At 45.0% G+C, this 20278-nt stretch overlaps 1 protein-coding gene across 4 annotated transcripts in view; it reads left to right on the top strand.

Annotated features, from left to right (window-relative positions):
* Grk3 (G protein-coupled receptor kinase 3) overlaps positions 1 to 20278 on the top strand; it is a 165008-nt gene that overhangs the window by 126378 nt on the left and 18352 nt on the right. For all 4 annotated transcript variants that reach the window (XM_023711723.1, XM_004628015.2, XM_023711725.1 and 1 more), the window contains 6 exons: positions 1029 to 1107; positions 3242 to 3372; positions 5708 to 5802; positions 10239 to 10346; positions 17398 to 17464; positions 17959 to 18059. In XM_023711723.1, coding sequence (XP_023567491.1) covers positions 1029 to 1107; positions 3242 to 3372; positions 5708 to 5802; positions 10239 to 10346; positions 17398 to 17464; positions 17959 to 18059 — 581 coding nt within the window. The remainder of the gene's footprint in view (positions 1 to 1028; positions 1108 to 3241; positions 3373 to 5707; positions 5803 to 10238; positions 10347 to 17397; positions 17465 to 17958; positions 18060 to 20278) is intronic.

Genomic DNA, 20278 nt, shown 5'->3' with positions numbered 1-20278 from the left:
TTTTCACATTTAGATCCACATCAAGTAGAGGTGATATTAGTGTTTGGAGTGGGGTAGGGGAGACAGCTGATGTCTCGTTGTATGGCAGTTTAGTTGCTCCAGTACTGCCGAGTGAAAAGCCTGCATTCTCCCTACCCTATCCGTCACCTCATCACCACTCAAGTTCCAGGTTAGGTATGAGACTATTTCAGGATTCTCTGTGCTGTTACTTGTCTGTGTACTTGTCTGTCCTTGGGCGAATCCCACCCTGTCTGAATTACTACAGAATTAGTAAATGCTAGAATCAGCTTGTCAATATTCATTTTAAATGTTACATGGCATCTATAAATTAATTAGGGGAATATTGAGTTCTGCTTATAATGAAGTTATTCAAACCCTAGCCATGGTATATTTTCCCAGTTTTCAAAACTAATTGTTATTGAGCCAGGCGTGCTGGTGCACGCCTGTAATTCCAGTCCTCAGGAGGCTGAGGCAGGAGGATCATTGCAAGTTCAGGACCAGCCTGGGCTATGGAGTAAGTTCAAAGCCAGCCTGAACTACATAGGGAGACCTTGTCTCAAAACAAAAGAAAAAGAAAGCTAATTATTTTATTCATGGTGTTTTAAATGCAGTAGCACAGATATTATGCCCTCCTATAGTGTACTCTAGTATGTTCATTCCAACTTCAGAAGCAGAAATGGAAATGGATATTTGACTAGGCAAAATCAAAATGCTGGCCAATGAAAAGATTAGTGAAATGAGATTTTTTTTTCTATAAAATCTAGTCTTTTCAAGCAGGTGGGATTACAATAGAGTCAGGATTAAATGCAAGTGAGAGAGAGCCTTCAAATTCATCTGCCCCAGTGGCCCAGGTTGTGTGTCATGTCCTTCATCATTACCAGGCCTGCCTCATTGCGACCTTTGAGGTGACCACAGGGACAGCATGTGTAGTTAGCAGGTGTAGCCAGCTCCATCACAGGGTGGTGTCTGCCTTCTCATGTGCTCTCCAGGGCAGCCTTGTTCTCATCATCCTCTGTTCCTCCCTGCAGGATTGTCCTTTCATTGTCTGTATGACCTACGCCTTCCACACTCCAGATAAGCTCTGCTTCATTCTTGACCTGATGAATGGTAAGCAAACCCAGAGTCTGTGCCCTGAAAGGCTCTATGTAAGGTTCCATGTGGGCAGAGAACGTCGGGGCCAGTGTTCAGGTCCTTGTGATCAGCACCCCCACCCCCACCCCCATTTGCAGTAATCTTTCCCTCTTAGTTTTTGGTCAAAATTCATTTTACAACATTGACTGTGATTTCCCTCTGGGCCTGCCAGTCTCTCCCTAAGAAGTTGGACTTTCTAGAAAATATTCTTCTAAAATACTGCCAGTGAAATCTGATTTTCTGGAATGCAGCTGGCCTAGGTATTTAATTAGCTTATTTCCTGGCCCTCAACTCTTAGGAATTAAACACCTCCCAAAAATATAGGCCAAAGACATGTGCTTCAAAACCAGTTTTGAAGGGCTGATTTTGGGCCAGTACAGATTTCAGCTCAGTGCCCTGCACCTTCTGAATCCGCAGACGTAGTTTTCAGACCTTCAAATGATGGCCTACATTATGCCAGAAACGTCTAACTGGAGAAGCTGCTTTCTAATGCAAGTGCCACAGTGTATATTCAAAGTATTTTTAATGACAAGAACTGAAATTAAAAGGTAGACAAGTCAACCATTCAGATGCCCAGTTTTCTTTCTTTAAGTTCACTTGAAGTTTTGAATGGTTTAAGAGAAGGAATTTCCCAGATACAGTCATGGACCAGATCAGCCGGACTACACGCAGATAGTACAAGCTCAGAAAATGCTTAAATACCATTTAATATAGTAAAAGATATATTCTCATTTATTCCCCTCAAAGTGCTCCCCTCACTTGAAACACACCCCGTGGTTCTTGTCACTTTCTGAAGCAGCTCTGGAATCCTGTTCATGAGTATCTTTCTAAAGTAGGAGCAGAAATTACGCGGCCACTGCTCCGTGCCGTCTAGTGGAGAGCAGACGCACAGAAATGTTGCAGTGTCTTCGTCCACCTTTTCACCAGGTTGGCCCCCTGTGGCTCCTGAGTCTTCCCCAAAGTCTAAGTGGCCAGGAAAGAAAAATGCTTTAAATCTATTGGGGATATTGAGGGACTGGGGAGATGGCTCAGTAGGATAAGCGCTTGACTGGCAAACGCAAGGATCTGAGTTCAATCCCCAGTTCCGCAAAAAAAAAAAAAAAAAAAAAAAAAAAAAAAATTGTGGTATTGGATATTGAGGTAGGCACAACAACTCAGCTCACACTGTTGAAAAAAGATTTTTAGAACTACTTTAGAAATGGCAAGAACGTCAGAGTAAGTGTGTTTGAAATACAAGAGAGTGTTTTGAGGGAGATAAACGGCAGTATATCTTTTACTATAATAGTTTTTTTAAAACCTAGGGTCTCCATATTTTTCAGTTATGCCTTGTATTTGCTGGATGGAAGAGGGTACTGCTAAGGTCTCCACAGGGCAGAGAGTTGGACTGAAGCCAGTGCTGTGGCCAGAGAGGGCCTGGGGGCTTTGGGGATACTGTGAATTCAGTGTTGAAGGAGGACAGAGGCACCAGCATTGGGGGAGTACTGTACCTGGAATCGCCAGAGCAATGAGGTTGAAGACACATTAATTTTACAAATCAAGACTTTTCCCCACAGCCTATGCAAACATTCCATGCCCTGCTGTTGACAGCATTGGTCCTATAATTTGAGTCCACATGATTATTTTCTTTTCCCAACATTGTATTGTGAACAATTTCAAACATATGGCAAAGTGGAAAGACTTTTACTGGGGACACTCAGACACCCACACCTGGTTTTACCTGTTTGAATTTTACTGAATTTGCTTGATCAAGTGTTGGTTTTGTCTGTAGAGGCAGTCACTAGACTGTCCTGGTATCTCTGCAGAGAGCGAGTTAGCAGCCAGGGTTGAGGTCATGGGAGTCGGTCAGCTGGTCCTGCCTGTGGTGGGGTGAGGGCAGCCAGGCTGCCGGCCAGTGGAGCTGTGGCTTTGCTCTGCTGGTTCATCTTGTCTGTCACTGCATTTAAGTCTTCTGACAACTGTGTTTTCTCTGTAATGTTTAAAGTTTCTACCAAACTACAGAAGGCAGGAACAGCATGCACTTTCTCTGCTTCTGTCCTGACTACTTAAGATGACAGTGATTTGTGTTCCCTTCAAAGGAACACTCTGAATTAACTTCTGCACCTGATTCCAGGTGGCGATTTGCACTATCACCTGTCACAGCACGGGGTGTTTACTGAGAAGGAGATGCGTTTTTATGCCACGGAAATCATTCTGGGGCTGGAGCACATGCACAACCGCTTCGTGGTCTATAGAGACTTGAAGGTGAGGTTGGCAGAGGTGCTGCTTCTGCACGGTGGGCCCAGATGCTGTGCCAATACCCTCCCTAGTCTCCCCTCCTCTCCTGTCTGTGCTGTTCCTTCCCTCGTAGCCCCATCCCAGCCCTGACAGAGTCATTCTCTGTGGTGTCTGTCTCTCCGACTCAGCCTCTCCAGGGACAGAGCGTACAGCCATCCTTGTTGTGTGGTCACCTCAGCCCCTGCTCTGGCGCCTGGCATAGCACTTAGGCCAATCAGAAACTTAATAATTAGTAAGCAGAAGCAGGCTAGGAATATTTTGGTGCTTCCCACTTTATAATTACTTGGAGTTCAATTAATGTTCACTAAGCAACTGATTTGACTGTGGCTGTTTGTCAGAGGTGGAGATATACTAAGATGAACAGGCTTAGAACACATAGTGACACCTCAGTTAATGAATGCTTTTGTCTGCTGACAGTTTAGTTTGCAAACAGAAGTGTTTGGCAAAATTTTGTTTTTCTTTGTGAACTCTGCATTGGGTGATGAACACAACCCTGGCCATCTTTCTCACAAGAACCTGAATGTGGCCATCTTTCTCAGAATCATGGAGTGAATTTTTGTGCACTGAGGTACCACTATTCTTTTTGCTGTTGTTGCTATTGCTGTTATTGTTGTTGTTTTGTGACTTATTAGCTGGTAAATGAGAACATATAGCACAGAGTCCTGGCTTCTTGGAGGCCAGGCTGGTCAAGATAGGTGAATTTCTAGTCAGCCTGCAGAATTTCTCCAAAAGCCAGACTTAGAGTTTCTCATTGTGTTGAGATTGCTTTGAAAATCACCAATAGATTGTCAGCTTGCTGAACTCCGTAACCCCTGATGACTGTGCTTGGGTCTCTGCTCTTATTCCAGGACTTAGTCCTATTGTAAGCATTCCCACGTCAGACCTTGTGCTTGGTTTTGTTTCTCCACAGAGGAGGAAGTCAGGAGCTTGCCCGGTATGTTCATGGTAACACTCAGCAGGCTGAAGAAAGGGACTTCGGCAAAATACAGATAGGCTTGTATAGATGTGTTAATGTGTCAATGACAAGAAGAAGAAAATTCACAAGAGTAACAGTTTGCTAGAAGGGTGAGGAGACACCAAGAGACTATTTTGCCTCCTGTGTACAGTTCCTGAGATACAGACCCACAGAGGCCAGCTGAAACACCCCAGTTATGTCCCTTTTTCTAAGGAGCTAACATATTGATTAGCTTTTTAACTTACCTTCTACAAATCTAAAATGTTAAAATGTACTTTTTGAGCATTTTTTTCACAAAATATTTTGTGAATTTTAAAGCTTTCTGCAAGGCTAAATATTCCCTTAGTTTTCATGTGTGTATAAATAAAGAAAAATAGTGTTTTTATTGAATTAGAAATAATTAGACATTGGTTGGCTCATGACATTTTATTGCCTCATGTGGGTTTTGCAGAAAATTGCTGCTGAAGGTCCGTGAAGTGCTATTATAATACATTTTAATTTAAATCTATAACCGGTTTCTAATCATCTTTAAGCCATATTTTTGTTTTCTAAGCTATTTAGTTGGAAATGCTATTATTTAATTTCTATTCAAATTGAATTCTAGTCACTCATGATTATTCATTCTTCAGTTTTATAATAGCATGCCATTATTTTTATTTTAAGCAAAACAATAGTTGATCTCCAGCAGAAAAATACTATTAAGATGACAGTAATTCAATGTATGTTAGGGAGAGGAGCTTTGTTTTCCGTGATTACACTAAATCTAATCTTAATAGATACATTTCATCATAGTGGTGATGAGAGTCATATTTGGTCCTTTGGTAGAGCCCTCGCTTGATGTACAAATAAACAGAAATGACATTTATCAGGATTAGTGTGGCAGTGTGGAACAGTTTGACTTCTTAGGTTTGCATCTTTATGTTCTTGCAAGGTTCCTGTCTGTTCTGTTCTGTGTGGCTTCGTGCTCTGAAGTTTGTGATTCAACTAAGCCGCACAGCAGGTGGCCCTGCTTCCTGTTGCCAAGGGGCGCCTCCTCTGGCTGCACAGTGGCTCCTGGTGCAGAGTGAAGGAGTTGCTTGCTGTTCACTCAGACGAACTGTGTCCATGTGTCGTTTTCCAAGGAGTAAAGTCTTTCATCTTCTTCACTGCCTCTTCTTTGCTGAAATTAACACAAGCAGTGCTGTTCTGTGTGCACTGACCTGCGTCCTTTGGGAGCACGGCTATAACTGCATGTTTAGGGAAAAACTATGATGAGAAGATACATTAGCCAGTGTGTTTTTTCTTAGAAGGGCTTCAAGCTCTGTGGCCTGTTGCAACTTCTGATGAGCATCTTCTGTTTCCATTTAGCCTGCAAATATCCTCCTGGATGAGCATGGGCATGTCAGGATCTCCGATCTCGGCCTGGCCTGTGATTTTTCCAAAAAGAAGCCGCATGCAAGCGTGTAAGTGGCACATCCACTGTGTTGGCTGCCCTTTTCCTGCTGCACTTTATTTGTTCCATCAGACGTTGGCTTGGCCATTGACTCCAACCTCCTTTCTCTTGCCACCTGTGGTTTTCAATAAATGATAAAGCCAAGTCGGGAGGATCCATCCCTGCAGGTTTGGGAGTGGAGGTAAGAGTGAGATACTTCAGGAGTGTGGATTGCCCTGCAGTGTAACCAGCCTGCTTAAGAAATGTATGGTAGTGGTGGCGAACCAGTGGCATGCATGCCACAGTGGGTTGTTTGTATCATTGAAAGTTCTGAAAGGTTTACCATCACTGGTCTCAGGGGACAGTTTGGGCCTCGGATAGAGAGCTGAATTCATACTGCTTGTGTCAACCTACGGAAGACAGCTCATTTCTTCAACCCTCAATCCCTTCTCTAGGTAGCAGTAATAATAATCCCTTTACATTGTCACAGAGATAAATGCAAGAGCCCAGGTGCCAAGGGAGGAGTGCATAGCTGTATAGAACTCCCCAAGATAGTGTATAGGGGGAAGTTTCCCCCTGTCTGTTTCTTTTTTTCTTCTTTTTTAAAATATTTTTTCCTTTGAAGAAAAATCAGGACCTTTTCTTTCCTAAATTGAAGAATGAGTCATCTACCTCCAGTTAGAGCTTCTAATGTGGGTCATGTTGTTGGATTTGGATATTGCACCAGTCCTCCAAGTTACCACGTTGAGGTAACTCCTGGCCCACAGCTCGGGGCCAGCTCCTGCCATGTCAGAGACACTGAACAACTGCTCCTGATGGTGACCCTGTTTGGTCAGTGGTAGTTGATATGGCCCAAGGACATCTCCTAACTGAGGAACTTGACAGGAGGCATGTTCAAGCAGCTCTCTCTGGCTCTGCAGACACAGAAGGGAGACTGCCCTGGTGTTCATTTCTGTTTCTTTGGTATCAGTTTATCTGGATGGAAAGTGGACATGTGTACAGTTTGTGGTAAAGCAGACAAATTCTGGCTTATCTTTTTAAATGTCACATTCTTACCATTGTATCTTTTCAAATTACATTTGTCCCTCTTGAGCAAACATTGGTCTCTGTTGAATGGCCTCAAGGAAACTCTCTGGGGTCTCGTTGCATGCATCCATGCAGAAAATAAACTCCAGACCCATCTCTGTGTAACTGGAAGTAAAGTAGTTCTGAATTGCAATCCCTTATGTGTAGCTGCATTAGAGTAAAATTGCCTTTTAAAGCTCTGATCAAATGTTAATAGTGAACAGCAGCATTTCTCTAAACATTCTCCTCCTTTTCTACTGAATCTGGGATATGGTAATAAAAGCATTAGCATTTAGCTAGCACTTTCCAGTTATTAGGCTGGAGCCCATGGTTGTATAAGCTTCTCCCAGGGAGTTCCTCGGATGTTTTTAAGAGAGTCATTTAAATTTTTAATGCTACAGCTATTTGGTATGCTAATTTCTTCAATTTACTGTAGTCATAACTATGAACCCAAGAGTTCATAAGAGTTAATCTTCCAAAAGAATTAACTTTCAGCCATGAGGTTCATTATTTCCTGTTAGAGCCCAGGCTGCTTGCTCAAGTTCCTATCAGCTCCGAGAGGCAGGCTCAAGCTCACGTCTGAGTAGCATCTGTGACGGGGCTGGGTGAGAGGCTGGTCTGCACGGTCGTTGGCAAGAGCGGCACCTTCAGTTTAAAAAGCTAAGTATACAACGAATGCTAGCCTTTTGTAAACCCAGGGCCTTCTCACTGAGCCTCATCCTCAGCCTTTTTTATTTTTTTATTTTGAGACAGGATCTTTCCAGATTGTTCAGGCTGAGCTTGAGCTTTCTATCCTCCTGCCTCATCCTTCCAGGGTACTAGAATTACAGGAGTGTGCCAGCACGCCCACCTGACCTGCTACGTTTTTATTTTTATTTATTTATTGTTTGGTTGGTTGGTTGGTTTTTTGTTTTTTTCTTTTGTTTTGTTTTGTTTTGCAGAATCGGGGATTGAACTCAGGCCCTTGCACTTGCCAGCCAAGTGCTTATTCTCCTGAGCCATCTTCCTTGCCCCCCTGCTACTTTTTTGAAAAGAGGCTTTTTATGACTGAGATCAAGGACTTCAGGGCCCCCAGTGGTTGAGTTTCTTCTCCAGGTTGTCTGAGCCTCATTTCTCTCTTCTTCAAAGAGGAGAGCACTGTGGCACCTCCCTCCTGGGGCGGTGTGACGCAAGAAGGCCAGTTAGTAATTCAGTATTTATTTCACACTCACTCTGTGTTAGGTACAGCAGTAAGACCCAGCTGGTGTCTGACCTGGAACTGGAAGCCTGGGGCACTTTGCTCATTAACCGACCAGCCTGAAGGAAGGCCTTGGGGCCAGTAGCATTAACTGTGTCGTCACTAGATGTTGTTCTAGACCTCGCTAGCAGCTCTGAATATATCTTCATGGAAACCCCATAAATTATGGGTATTGTTACCCACTTTTTGTGGTATGTAAATTGAGGTCTTGAGCAATTAAGTCACTTGGGTCAAGGACATGTGACTGGCCACATTGCGGGCTGGCATTATAGGCTACCTGTCAGATGCCCGAGCCATGCTCTGCCTTGTAGGAGTGAGCGCCCGAGGCTCCGAAGTCTTCTACAGTGCTTAGCACTGGGCTAGACTTCTGTTCCAAATTCCACCTGTACTTGGTTTCTCAGGTCTGTTCACAGCTGTAACTGATCCGCAGACTACATCTGCTGAGTGTTGTGATGGAAGCTCATGAGCTGAGCTCAGACTTGGTCCCCGTACTGCCAGAATCACAAGTTATTATAAACTTGATTTATTCAATTGTGGAATACCCACAAAAAATTAAAGAAAAACTTTTGGAGTCGGACAAGAGTGTTAGTGACTAATTTGATTCGTAGCTTGCCTTATCTAGGAACACAAAGCTGTGTCTCCTGTCACAATATCTTAAATGTTCCCCCATGTTCTTCAGTTTTAATAGTAATCCAGATCTTTAGCAAAATGCCGCGGCAGAGCCTGAAAGCCTCAGCGCCGGCAGTCCGGCGTTTTGCTTTCATCATAGCCCACATACCCTTAAGAGTTGCTGGGCATTAGCTGTTGTACTTCTCCTACTAGAGGTCTCTCTATTCCAGAGCTGTGATTTGATCCTGAGAATTATGAACTAAGCAGTTACCACAGAGGGCTTTTCCAGGCAATGCTGAAAGTTAAAGCTTCCCAGAAAAGGGTTCGGAGGCCCTTGTAGAGGTCCCTGATACAGTCAGTGTGGTGTAGTTATCTTACCTGGGAGCGTTCCACAGAGCTGGCCCCAGCTTCATGGCCCAGAGACCACTGCTGCCTTTTACTAAAGCTCTTTCAAAACATCCATCTTGGACAGGGCCCACTGGACTCCTTGGTGACCCGGGATGCTTAGTGATCCAGGATGAGTGTCTGAGCAGATCCTCAGCTGTACCTGAGCAAATGTCACAAGTCACTACACCCATGGAAGGGGAGGGAACAAATCCCCGGCACGGTGGTGCTCTTACTGTAGGCCAGCTCCACCTTTAGCCTGTGCTTATCTTCAGTCCTCCCAGCACTCTGGAGAGGCAGAAGCATCATCTTATTATTCCTTCTGTTCATGAGGAAAATTACTGAGGAATGTAGAGGTTGCAGTTCCTACAGAGAATGGCTTTTCTGAGGCCCCTACAGCACTGTATCTTGGAGAGCCCCCAGAGCTTCTCTGGCTCCTCATGAAGTTCCTCAGAGCTTAGTGATCTGTACAGAGTGTAGAATGGGTGGACAGTGGACAGTGGGAACCGTATAAAAGTGAGCATTGTCCCAAGAGATTTCTCAGCATCTAGCTAATCACTTTCATGTGTGCTTAATGCTGAGTCCTTAGACCCCAAGCAGGTATCAGAGCCTAATGTAGCATTTCTACCTCATGTCCTTAGGGCTTGTGTCCCCAACCCCATCCGAGTCCCCTGGGCCCTTTCACCTAAAGATCAAACAGCTAGCCCTACTGTTGGCACCTGTGAGCTCAAGTCCTTGAACAGAAGTAGCACAGCAAATAGTGGATGCCACCTGACCTCAGGTGCACAGCACTGCTACACAGTCACCCGCCCAGCACCTCTGCTTCCCTCGCCAGTCTCCAGGTAGCCTGTACCAGGGCCCTTGAAAAGGCAAGAAAGCTGTAGCCCTTGATGGTGGGACAAAAGGGTCTAAGGAACTGTGAGATTCAGAACTCATCTCCTAGACTCAGGGACTCCCATCTGCACATTTATGTTCTGAGTTAAGTTGTTTATGTGACTTGACACAATAACAATGATGGAGACTATTGGATGTGTGCTACAGTGTGTGTGTAGAAGCAGGTGTGGCCTCTCCTTGGTGGTTTCTCATATGGCACCTGTGCTTCCTGGTCAGTGTCAGTGTACTGTCCTAAGGTGAGCCTGCTCTGATGACCGTGTGTCCTGTCCTCTCCACAGGGGCACCCATGGGTACATGGCTCCTGAGGTGCTACAGAAGGGGACGGCCTATGACAGCAGTGCTGACTGGTTCTCCCTGGGCTGCATGCTCTTCAAACTTCTGAGGGGGTGAGTGGAACCACCATGCTGCCATGTGCTTAGACCGAAGTCGAGACCACTTTGGGCCGGACTGTGGCCCAGTGCTAGACCACTCACCTACCACACTCAATGCCCTGGGTCTCATCCCACCACCGAAGAGTGGGGAGTTGTTACTGGATCCTTGTATCTGAAATCACACAGTGATACTTGAGCTGTGTACCACTCTGGAAGATGCCCCAGGCTGCTCTTTGTGGCTTTCAGCATGAGAGCTGCTTTCCCATAAGCTTAGAGATCAAAGCCCAGGAATCCCAGTGTGGTTAACCCTAAGTGAGACTGTGCTGGAATATTTTCTTTGATAGGCCACATTCTGGGAGTGAGTACAATACTGTATGGAAATATTGGATAATTGAGAAAGTTGGGATCATTTTTCTCCTGCCAACTCATTGCTAAGGCTCTTGTGAGCCAAAAAGCATTTTGAGGGTTACTCCCAAGAAGGATGAAGAACCAAAAGAATCCTTTAAAAGTTTGAATTTACTTGTAAACACACTGATTTGTGTTTTTAAAATTATTACAGTATTTGACCTTGTTCTAAAGTACTGGAAAGGATGAGATAGAGTAGAAGATAGGAAAATGCTCTCAAAATTTGTTTTCATGTTGAACACTCAAGTTATCGTGATGTTTCCATGAACTTTAAGAAGTTTTAGATCATTTTAATGCTGACCTCAATTTTAACAGAACTTCAGTGGTTTTCATTCTTCTCCACAAAGTCCAGAAAGCACTTCACCTTGTAATTCCCCAAGCAAGATTTACCTCTTCCCAGATTTTCTCTGTGAACATCTGCGTGCCTCCTGGAGCCCTGTGCCTCTTCTGCTTCTTGGTAGCATACTCTGAAGAGAGGCTGACCCCCAAGCCAGAGTCCAAACACTTGGGCTGTTTCCTCAGGACACTGATAATCTGTTTGTTCTCTGCTCACCATGTTCACTGGGGATCTAAAATCACGTTATTGCTTAGAAAGTCGGGTCTGTTGTTCCATAATCAAATCATTGCATTTGTGGAGCCTGCATGGCTTTAATTCCTGTCTTCAGACTAGCTGACCTGATTAGAGAGTTTATGCAAAGCAAGCTAGAGCAAGCCATTTCCCCATGAGAGCCTTTCTCCCTGATGGTGTCCATTGTGAGTCCAGGGAGACACCAGTAGTCTTTGTTTCTGTCCCTGCTGGATATGGGGTCAGACATGAAGAATCTGTGCCTCCGGCGTAGGGATGAGGACAAACTGAGCATCGGCCAGTGCATCGAGGGCAGTAATCAGCAGTGAAATATAACAGGGCCGTCCTCAAAACCTTGCTTTTAGGGTTTTGTTGGCTTCTTTTGTTGTTCTGTTTGTAAAATGTCAGTGCATATAGGAGGATCTGGATAGCAGTACTTTCTTTTCCAAAAGATGGGAGGCTTTTATACTTTGGTCCAATATTGTGATTTGTGGCTGATAAAGTGAATTTACGCTTCTTACTTGGCCACAGTCAAGTTTGGGATACTACTGAGGTAGAAGATAGCAGCCTCCTTATGTGAAATTCTGGATTGGGCTTGTCAGGAGCATTATGCTGTGTGTGGCTCCTGTCAAGGGGAGCCATGGCAGGCAGAAGGACACCAGAAGGTGGCCGTAGGAAAAAGTGAGAAGAGTGGTGACTTAAGGTAGATAAGAGGGCTTCTATCGAAAGGTTGAAAGAGCCAGCCACAGAATTTAGAGACCAGAACAGTCAACCCCAGTATTTGGAAGACTGTCATACTGAGGGAATTGTTTTCATGCTGCCTGACTGCAGAGGGCAAGCGTGCTACAGGAGGATAGTGGCATTTTGATGCAAGAATAACCACTGAAGTATTGGAGCTGCCCAAGAAGGAGCATTGTCTCTCATGGTGAACAGTCTCCCCACTGCTGGCTAGTGACTGTGACCATGGATTGAGCCTGAAATAGAAGAATCCCTCAGTGTCTGACAGATAGAACCAGGTGACTTCCCTGCAGAGATCTATGATCTTATGGCGTCCTTTGTATTACTTGTTCAAAAATCCTTCATGAAAAGGATATAGCACTCAGAGCAAAGAACAGGAAATGTGTTTTGACTTAAGTGATTCAAATTAAAATTGGTAAACATATATTGAGTACTCAGAATACACAAGAGACTGCTGGATGCAGTGGGGGGAGGTCTCACCCACACAAGACAGGAGCCACATGAGCTGTGCCAGTGTGTATGGATGGTGGCCTGTGCTGGGGACACACAGAATGGGGGCACAGCCAAGGTTGACATAGCAGGTCCAACCATCATGTGGGAGGAGTGCAAACTGGAGTTTGAAGGGCAGGTAGGATGATGTACAAAGATGAGCTAGGGAGAGACCAGGTTTGTCTATGTGGAGAGGCACAAAGAACCAGGTTGTTGTTGTTCTTGGTACCCAGGGGGTGGTGGGTGCCATGTCTCACGAGTGCATTTGCTGAGAGGAGGGCAGAGGACTGGATCTCGGGCACTGAGGGGCCTCAGGTGCCTTTGTCTCATGGTCCCAGAGACTGAGGCTTTCCAGCCGAGTGACCTAGTCATTTGGGGGGTTTGTCAGGAAGAGGGCTCAGGCAGTAGCAGGCAGCATAGTGAGGGAGAAAAAGGCATGGGAACCTTAGGGAGGCACATCAGTGCAGAAGGTGGCGTGGAGGCAGGTGACAAAACAGCACCACAGAATCAGTATCTCTGATGCCACAGCCTTTCATAGATGCATGGATATGGGAGGACAGAAATTGAAGATGGTGCTGTTGTAAGTAGTTGGGAGGGAGGAGAGTGGTACCACTGCCAAAATTTTAAAAATTGTGGAGGTTCAGAGTAAACTGCTGTTGCCTCAGGCCTTTCAGGAGCAGATCCCTGTGCTGGGGCTGGCAGGTGTGGCCTCAGAGTCTTCATTTGTTGAACCATGCATGCAGGAGAATGCCACCTATGCCATTTGTCCCACTTCCTGACAGAGATTCATGTGGGAAACTTCAGGATGGTTCGTCATCCAGAAGGATGCCAGCCCCAGTAGCTATCCTTTCTCTGACACAAGAAACACAAACAAGTGAAGCAGGAGTGGCCGGAGCACTGTGCCAACAGTAGCGGGGTCTCCTGGGTGCTGGCATGGGGGAGGCTGCCCCCTCTACATCTTGACACTGTCATGGAGCAGCTGTAGCCAGACATTGTGCTAGCAGCCACCCAGGCCTTGTGCTCAGCTGTTAGGGAGCACACGGCACTGCTGAGAGAGATGTTTTTGCTTGTTGTAACTTGGGGGAAAGCTGGGCTGCAGGCCAGGGCTACTGTTCCGCACCCTACAGTGCCAGCTCTGTGTTGGTAGTGCTGAGATAAGGAGCCCTGCTCTAGGTGAAGCCCCTTATCCCTCTTCCCACTCCCTGCAGTGACGCTGAGCCGGGTGTCATTTGCAAATTTTTTTCCCTGTAATGTAGTCTTCTACCCACTGACAGCATGTGCTGTTTCCTCCACCAAACCAGTGTCCTGCATACTTCTTTTTGCCTGATACCCCAGAACAGAGGTGGCAAACCTGTGGCACAAGCGCTACAGCAGGCCATTTGTGTCATTGAGAGCTCTAGAACACTCACCATCACTGCAGAAGGACAGCAGCAGGACAAAACATTTGGAACAGAGATCTGGATGGATGGACACCATTAGGTTCTAGGTGTCTGCATTCCTGGACTCACAGCAGTGGACGGGCCCATCCATGCATCGTGTTTGTGAGGGAGTTCACTGCCAGACAGGGACGAGCACCCACTGCAAATCTGTGGCGTTGCCATCGTGATCCACCATCTAGTTTGAAGCTATCTGTGAAGGAAAAGAATGATGTGGCAGTGGCCTCATATGCTTGTCACTATTGATTGTGTCTGGAGGTGTCAGACATCAGGCAAGAGCCTGGATGGGTGGTGCCTTGGGAAGAGTTGACAGTTGTCTAGGGTTACTGACTTTGTTCCATGTGAGGAAAAAAATAAAATAAGATAGGAACGTTTGCAAATATTTTAGCAACTATGGGCTCAGACTCAAAAGCCATATTTGATTATAACATCCAATCTTTCGGTTTTCAAAACTTTTGGTTAAACTCTCTATTGTAAAGGTTTTTAATTGCAATAATCTCAGGTACAAGTTTTTAATCTCTTGTAATTGTCTTGCTTTTGAACTCATGCCTGCACTGTGAATTGGGGATGTGACCGCGGGGAGTGCCTGTGCTTCCTCACCCCGTTGAGTGATTTCCCAGCTTCACGGGAACACACGTTCGACTCTTCCACCATCTGTAGCAGAAAACTGCACTGGACCACTGCACACAGAATTTTGTTCCCACAGTGTTCCCTGATGATGCTGGAGTGGCGCCTGTGGAGCCCAGGGACGTGGCTCTGCCCTGTGAGGTGGTGACAGGCCTGTTGGTGACTCCTGTTTAAAGCAGGCTCCTCAGGGGAGCAGCTGCAGTCACACAGGGTCTGTGAGCACCACGTGCCCCGCTCAGAATGGAGATTATTCCTATCAGAGGTTTTCTTAAACATTTTCCAAAATAGAAGCCAAATCTTTGGCTTTGTTCACAAAGAATAATCAAGACTACATTGGAAACAGATGCGCCTCAAGATCTTAACTTGGAAGCCAAACTTTCTCCACAAGACAGCATAGAGTTGAATAGCTGAAAAGTGATTTCTAATAATTCCTTATTGAGTGGGACAAGGGAGAGCTATATTTATAAATGGAAACTTACAGGACTGGCCCCACATGCTGGCATTGGTTTTAGCACCACCAGCTTTCACTCCAGTCCCTCTGCAGGCTTTGTTGTGGTCTCACGAGAGGCTTTAAAGAGTGTCCACAGGTTGTGCCAGCTCAGGGCTTGGCTTTGCCTTCTGGCACCAGCGCGGGTGAAGACGAAAGGCTGTCATCGCCCTTTGTGCTACTACAACACAGTGCCCCAGGCTGGGAAATTGGCGAAGAAGAGGCATTTATTTGGCTCCCAGTTCTGGGGTCTGAGCTCCTGAGAGCATGATACTGCCATCTAGTAAAGGTTTTTGTGCTGCATCCTAACAGCAGAGAGGGTGTCCCACAGGCAGAGAACAAGAGAAAGCCAAACCCACGGTGTGACAACCCACTGCTGACTCAGATAACGCATTGCTCTGGGGAACCATCCCAGGCGTGCCATAGCTGACCCACTCCTGCAGTAACTAGCACATGCCCTTGCCAGCGGAGCCCTAAGGCCTCGGCCCATTCATGAAGATGGAGTCGAGGAGACCTCATTGCCTCTTAAAAGCCCCACCCCTCTGTATTGCAATGGCAGTTAAATTTCATCATGAGTTTTGGAGGCGACATTCACACCATGGCAGGATCAAATTCAGAGCTAGCTCCTCTGGCTTTACACACAGGAGCCTGGTCAGGAGGAGTGGCCAAAACTGAAGATCTTCCCTGGACCTGTTTTTATATCTGAGAAACAGTGTTGGTCAGAAGCAGCTAAATCTCAAGGAGAGGAATAACATGTCAATAAGATTTAATAAACTTGTATTCCCTTTCTCTAGAACAGTCAACATGTTGCTCTTTCTGTGGGTTTTATGTAAAAGAAAATGATAAAAGCATGATTTTCTTTAAAACTCACAATATCTGATAGATAACAAATTCCTTGTTTGCTTTCTAATATAGTCATTGTGCATTTTTCTCCATGGAGACAAAGTGAAAAAAGTATCCCTAGTCAAAGTCTATTTTAAAAGATTACTAATGCTTGCTTAGTTCCAATTCTTGTTTTGTTTTTCAGATTAATGCTTTTAAGAGATGGCAATTACTTTGTATTTCATTGCATGATGAGGAAGAAAATAAAGTATGAGAGTGCCCTCTGTTGTACAAGGAGAAAATTAAATCACTGTATTCGAGCAGTAACTCACCTCTTGAAGGACAGGGTTGCTGCCTGCCTACCAGCCTCTGTGGCGTGGCCAGCTCCTCAGCTAGAACTGCTAGCAAAACAAGTGACATTTGTGTTCTCTTTTTGAATCCCCTTAATTTAGGTGCCCAACATTCTAATCTATTTGGTGAAGTTAGCATTAAAATACCTTGTGTAATATTTGCCTCATGTGTCATAAATATCAGTAACTTGACAGGGTTAGTCACTGTACAGGCATCTGTTGCTTGTTGTAACTCCTTCTTTAATCTTCAAGTAAATAAAGAGGCTGTGTTATTCTAGCTTGTGTATTTCAGTGTCTTTTAGTGGTAGAATTTTCCTTAAAAGTCAGCAGAGAGGAAAGGTAACATGTGTTAAGTAGTTTACCAAGTTGGAGATTCATTTTATAAAGTCAGCATCGTCTCTGTTACTGTCACGAGCGCATAGTACAGCATGTGCTTATGTTGTCACCTTGATGACCCGCACAGTCACTGTTGAGTTCCTCTCACCCTCCCTGCTGATTTCCCTTCCCTTTCCTTCTGTGAAATGCGAGGCATAGTCCCCATCATACAGATAAACACCTGAGTACTGAAGGACGCCTCCTGGCTCACAGCCAGGAAACAGCTGTGTCACAGTGTTCCCGGCATTTCTGACTCAGAAGTCCAGTGCTCTGCTTGGGCAAAACCTGAGTAGGAGCCCAGGTCCCTGGCGGTGGATGATTGTGTCTCTCTTGCCACTAAAGGAACAAGTAGCTTCCCTTTGCCAGCCTCTGGGCTGACTCCTGTTCATCCTGATCGTGCTTTAGTTGGCTGCATTTCTGTGGGTAGTTTTAGGAGCCAGTGTCCGCTTTGCTAAAATAATTGCTTTGACGTTACTGTTCACTTAAACACTCGTGGCGCTTTATGTAAATGACCCATAGTCTCTTGATTATCTGCACATGATACGGCCCCTAATGATATTTTAGGTGGAAAACCACACTGCAGTGCCACGGTTTCACTGATAGGAGGATCAGGCAGATCGGGTAAGAGGCAGGTTGCTTGTTCAGGCCCTAGACATGATAAGTGTTTATGGCTTTTGCATTTCTGTAGTTTTGATTAGTGCTTTTGCTGAATGTTAGTGCGTGAGCTAACTTATGTGACGCTATATTGTAATGATGTTCTTTATTTCTACAGCCACAGCCCTTTCAGACAACACAAAACCAAAGATAAGCATGAGATAGACCGAATGACGCTCACCGTGGTAAGCGAATGAAGAACTATGTTCTTATTTGCATCATAGTATTTTCATATTGAATAGGCTAAACATAATACCTATAACATATAAATTTAAGAAACATAAAAATTTGCCTTCCTGAAATAAATGAATGAAAATAAAATTACTGGAAAAAATTTTAAAGGAAAGTAAAAATAAACTAGATGCCAGGGTAAGAATCAAGGTTTGCAAACAGGCAGCGTAAAAAAAGACATGAAAACAAGAAACAAAGGAAATCAAATAAAAGGAGCAAGCACCGTGGTGCAGAGGAGGGAGGAGGCTCCTGAGTCTTCAGATTTGGCTCCAGCCTGCTGACTGGTTTTGAAACCCATGAGGAACCTCCATAGTTTTTACAGTGCTTTTTATGTTTGTGTGGCAGTATCAACCCATAATGAATCTGCGGTTTTTCCTGCTGTTCTTACAAGAAGTAGCCTGGCATCTTGTTGGTACGAGGGTCTGTAAGGTCTCTCTCCTTTTCCCAGAACGTGGAGCTCCCAGATGCCTTTTCCCCAGAGCTGAAGTCGCTCCTGGAGGGCCTTCTGCAGCGAGAGGTGGGCAAGCGGCTGGGCTGCCACGGAGGCGGGTAAGCCCTGCTTCTGCCTTCCGCCTTCCTCTGGCTGAAAGTGGAGCCATTGCTTTCATGTATCAGAAGGCATACATAGTCCTTCAAATTCCATTCTGACCTCAAGGGTGAGCAATCACAGGGAATATATGCATAATTCTCTATGTGTTTTGTAACTAAGGAGTTGAAGGGGTTAATAAGTTTATAACTCTAAAAATCGAATTTGTGGATGATGGAGATAAATTCTTATATTTTATAGCCCATCTGCAGAAGTTTTAGTCACACTTATATTTGTGATGGTGGTACGTCTGATGGGATGATCAAGTTCTCATGTGTTTTCTCTCATGCATAACCAGCTAACTGCCTTCTGACACATGCTTTCTGTTCCTCACCACCCCATCTCCAAAAACACCCAAGAGTCATGCCTGGAAAGCTTCTAGAGCTTACCCAAGATTCTTCTCTTTCTCCTCACACCCAAGCTTTCCTTGCACAGAAACCATCTTTAACAGTGTCACTTGTGTGTGCTACACCTGCGTAGTATATGTGTATTCTTTATAGAGGAGCACAGGGCCAGAGACATAGCTCAGCAGTCTAAGTGCCTGCCTGGCAAGCGCAAGGACCTGAGTTCAATCCCTGGTACCACATGCTGTGCCAGCCCCGCACCAAGCTGGCCACCAAAACCAGATGTGGTGGTGCATGCCTGTGATCCCAGCGCTGGGGAGGCTGAGAGAGGAAGATCACCAGGAGTCTGAGCTGCATAGTGAGACCCTGTACCAAATAAACAAATATTTTTTTAAAAAAATTAAAAATATTGAGTAGCACATATGCACATACGTGTATTAAATCTGTATTGTATATGTATGTTATAGAGATAGCTACGTAATGTGCACATGAGTATTTGCTTACTTATCAGTTTACCTAAGACTGCCTGTTCCTCCTGTAACAAATGAATATTTAGTTTAATTATTACACCCTCTACAGCCTTCCTTTTCCCTCATCTCTAAAACATTGAAATAGTATGTTTAGTTTTAAGTTATATATTTAGCCAGTAGTGCCTTTTCCATCAACAATGAACAATGTCTCTTGAATCCTTACTTGATGCTGTGGGGGTGGAATTTTGATAACCATATCATTCATTATCTGCTTCTCTGTCGTTCGTTTCTGTCCTGTTATTTTTTATGTTTGACATACCAAGTTGGTGTGGCTTTCTCCTCCCTGTTCTTGAGCATAATGAAGCACAGTCGATCCCCCACCCCTCCAGTCAGCATTGTTCCTTTTCATGCTCCTCATTTGACTGCCGCCTACTTGACCCCATGCCTTCTGGTTGTCTGGGTCCCCTCCCTCCATGCCCAAGCCACTCCTTAGAGAGCTCTGTGAGTGGATGTGAGGGGGACAACCTCTGCCACCCCATCGATGGCCAGGGTTGATTTGGCCAATCGGACTGACGAGGCAGGGGCGTCCCCTTCCTCCCTCACCGCCCCATGTTCCTCCTGAAGCTGCATGCTCAGCTGAAGAGGACAACTGCCCCTGACAGGACTGTTCCTCGGTCAGGGTATACGAGTCGCTGCGCTCTCCTCCAGATAGGCTCTCGCGAGATCCGTGAGAGCGCCTCATTCCTGGATCTTAGCTATCTGAAATGTCTTCCTGCTGTCCTCAAACATGACTGCGCTCCATGCCTGACAGAGGACCCAAAATCAGTATTACTTTTACCCTAGAACTTTTTTATTTTTTATTTTTTTTTAATTTTTTTTTATTTATTTGTGTGTGTGTGTGTGTGTGTGTGTGTGGCCAGCTCAGCCCACCAGGGGGCGGGGCTGGCTGGCATGTGGTGCTGGGGGATCGAACCGCAGTCCCTGTGCTTTGCCTAGCTTGTTCTAAGTAGGTGCTTTAGACCACTGAGCCATCTCACCAGCCCTACCCTAGAACTTTGAAGATGGCTTTTTGTTGCATTCAAGCAAACAGTCGATACCGATTACTGAGGTCAGTTATCGTTTTTTAAAATAATTTTATTGAGAAACAAATAGCAATGAGACAGTTTCGAAACCGATTACTAGGACAGTTTCAATAATTAATATATAGCATATTGTTGTCTTAGTGGTTATTCATTGTACAAGCTGCAGACATGATATCCTGTCCACAAATACTATTAGAACAAATGTTTCTATTCATTGAATTAAGAGAATGTAGCTGTATGTCTATTGTAACTATTTGAACATACAAATACAAAATGGTCGTTCATT

Source organism: Octodon degus, unplaced genomic scaffold (assembly GCF_000260255.1).
Source record: "Octodon degus isolate 3935 unplaced genomic scaffold, OctDeg1.0 scaffold00021, whole genome shotgun sequence".
In the NCBI taxonomy this organism is placed as follows: Eukaryota; Metazoa; Chordata; class Mammalia; order Rodentia; family Octodontidae; genus Octodon; species Octodon degus.
The sequence above is the reverse complement of the archived record's forward strand: the minus strand, read 5'-3'. Positions and strand labels throughout refer to the sequence as shown.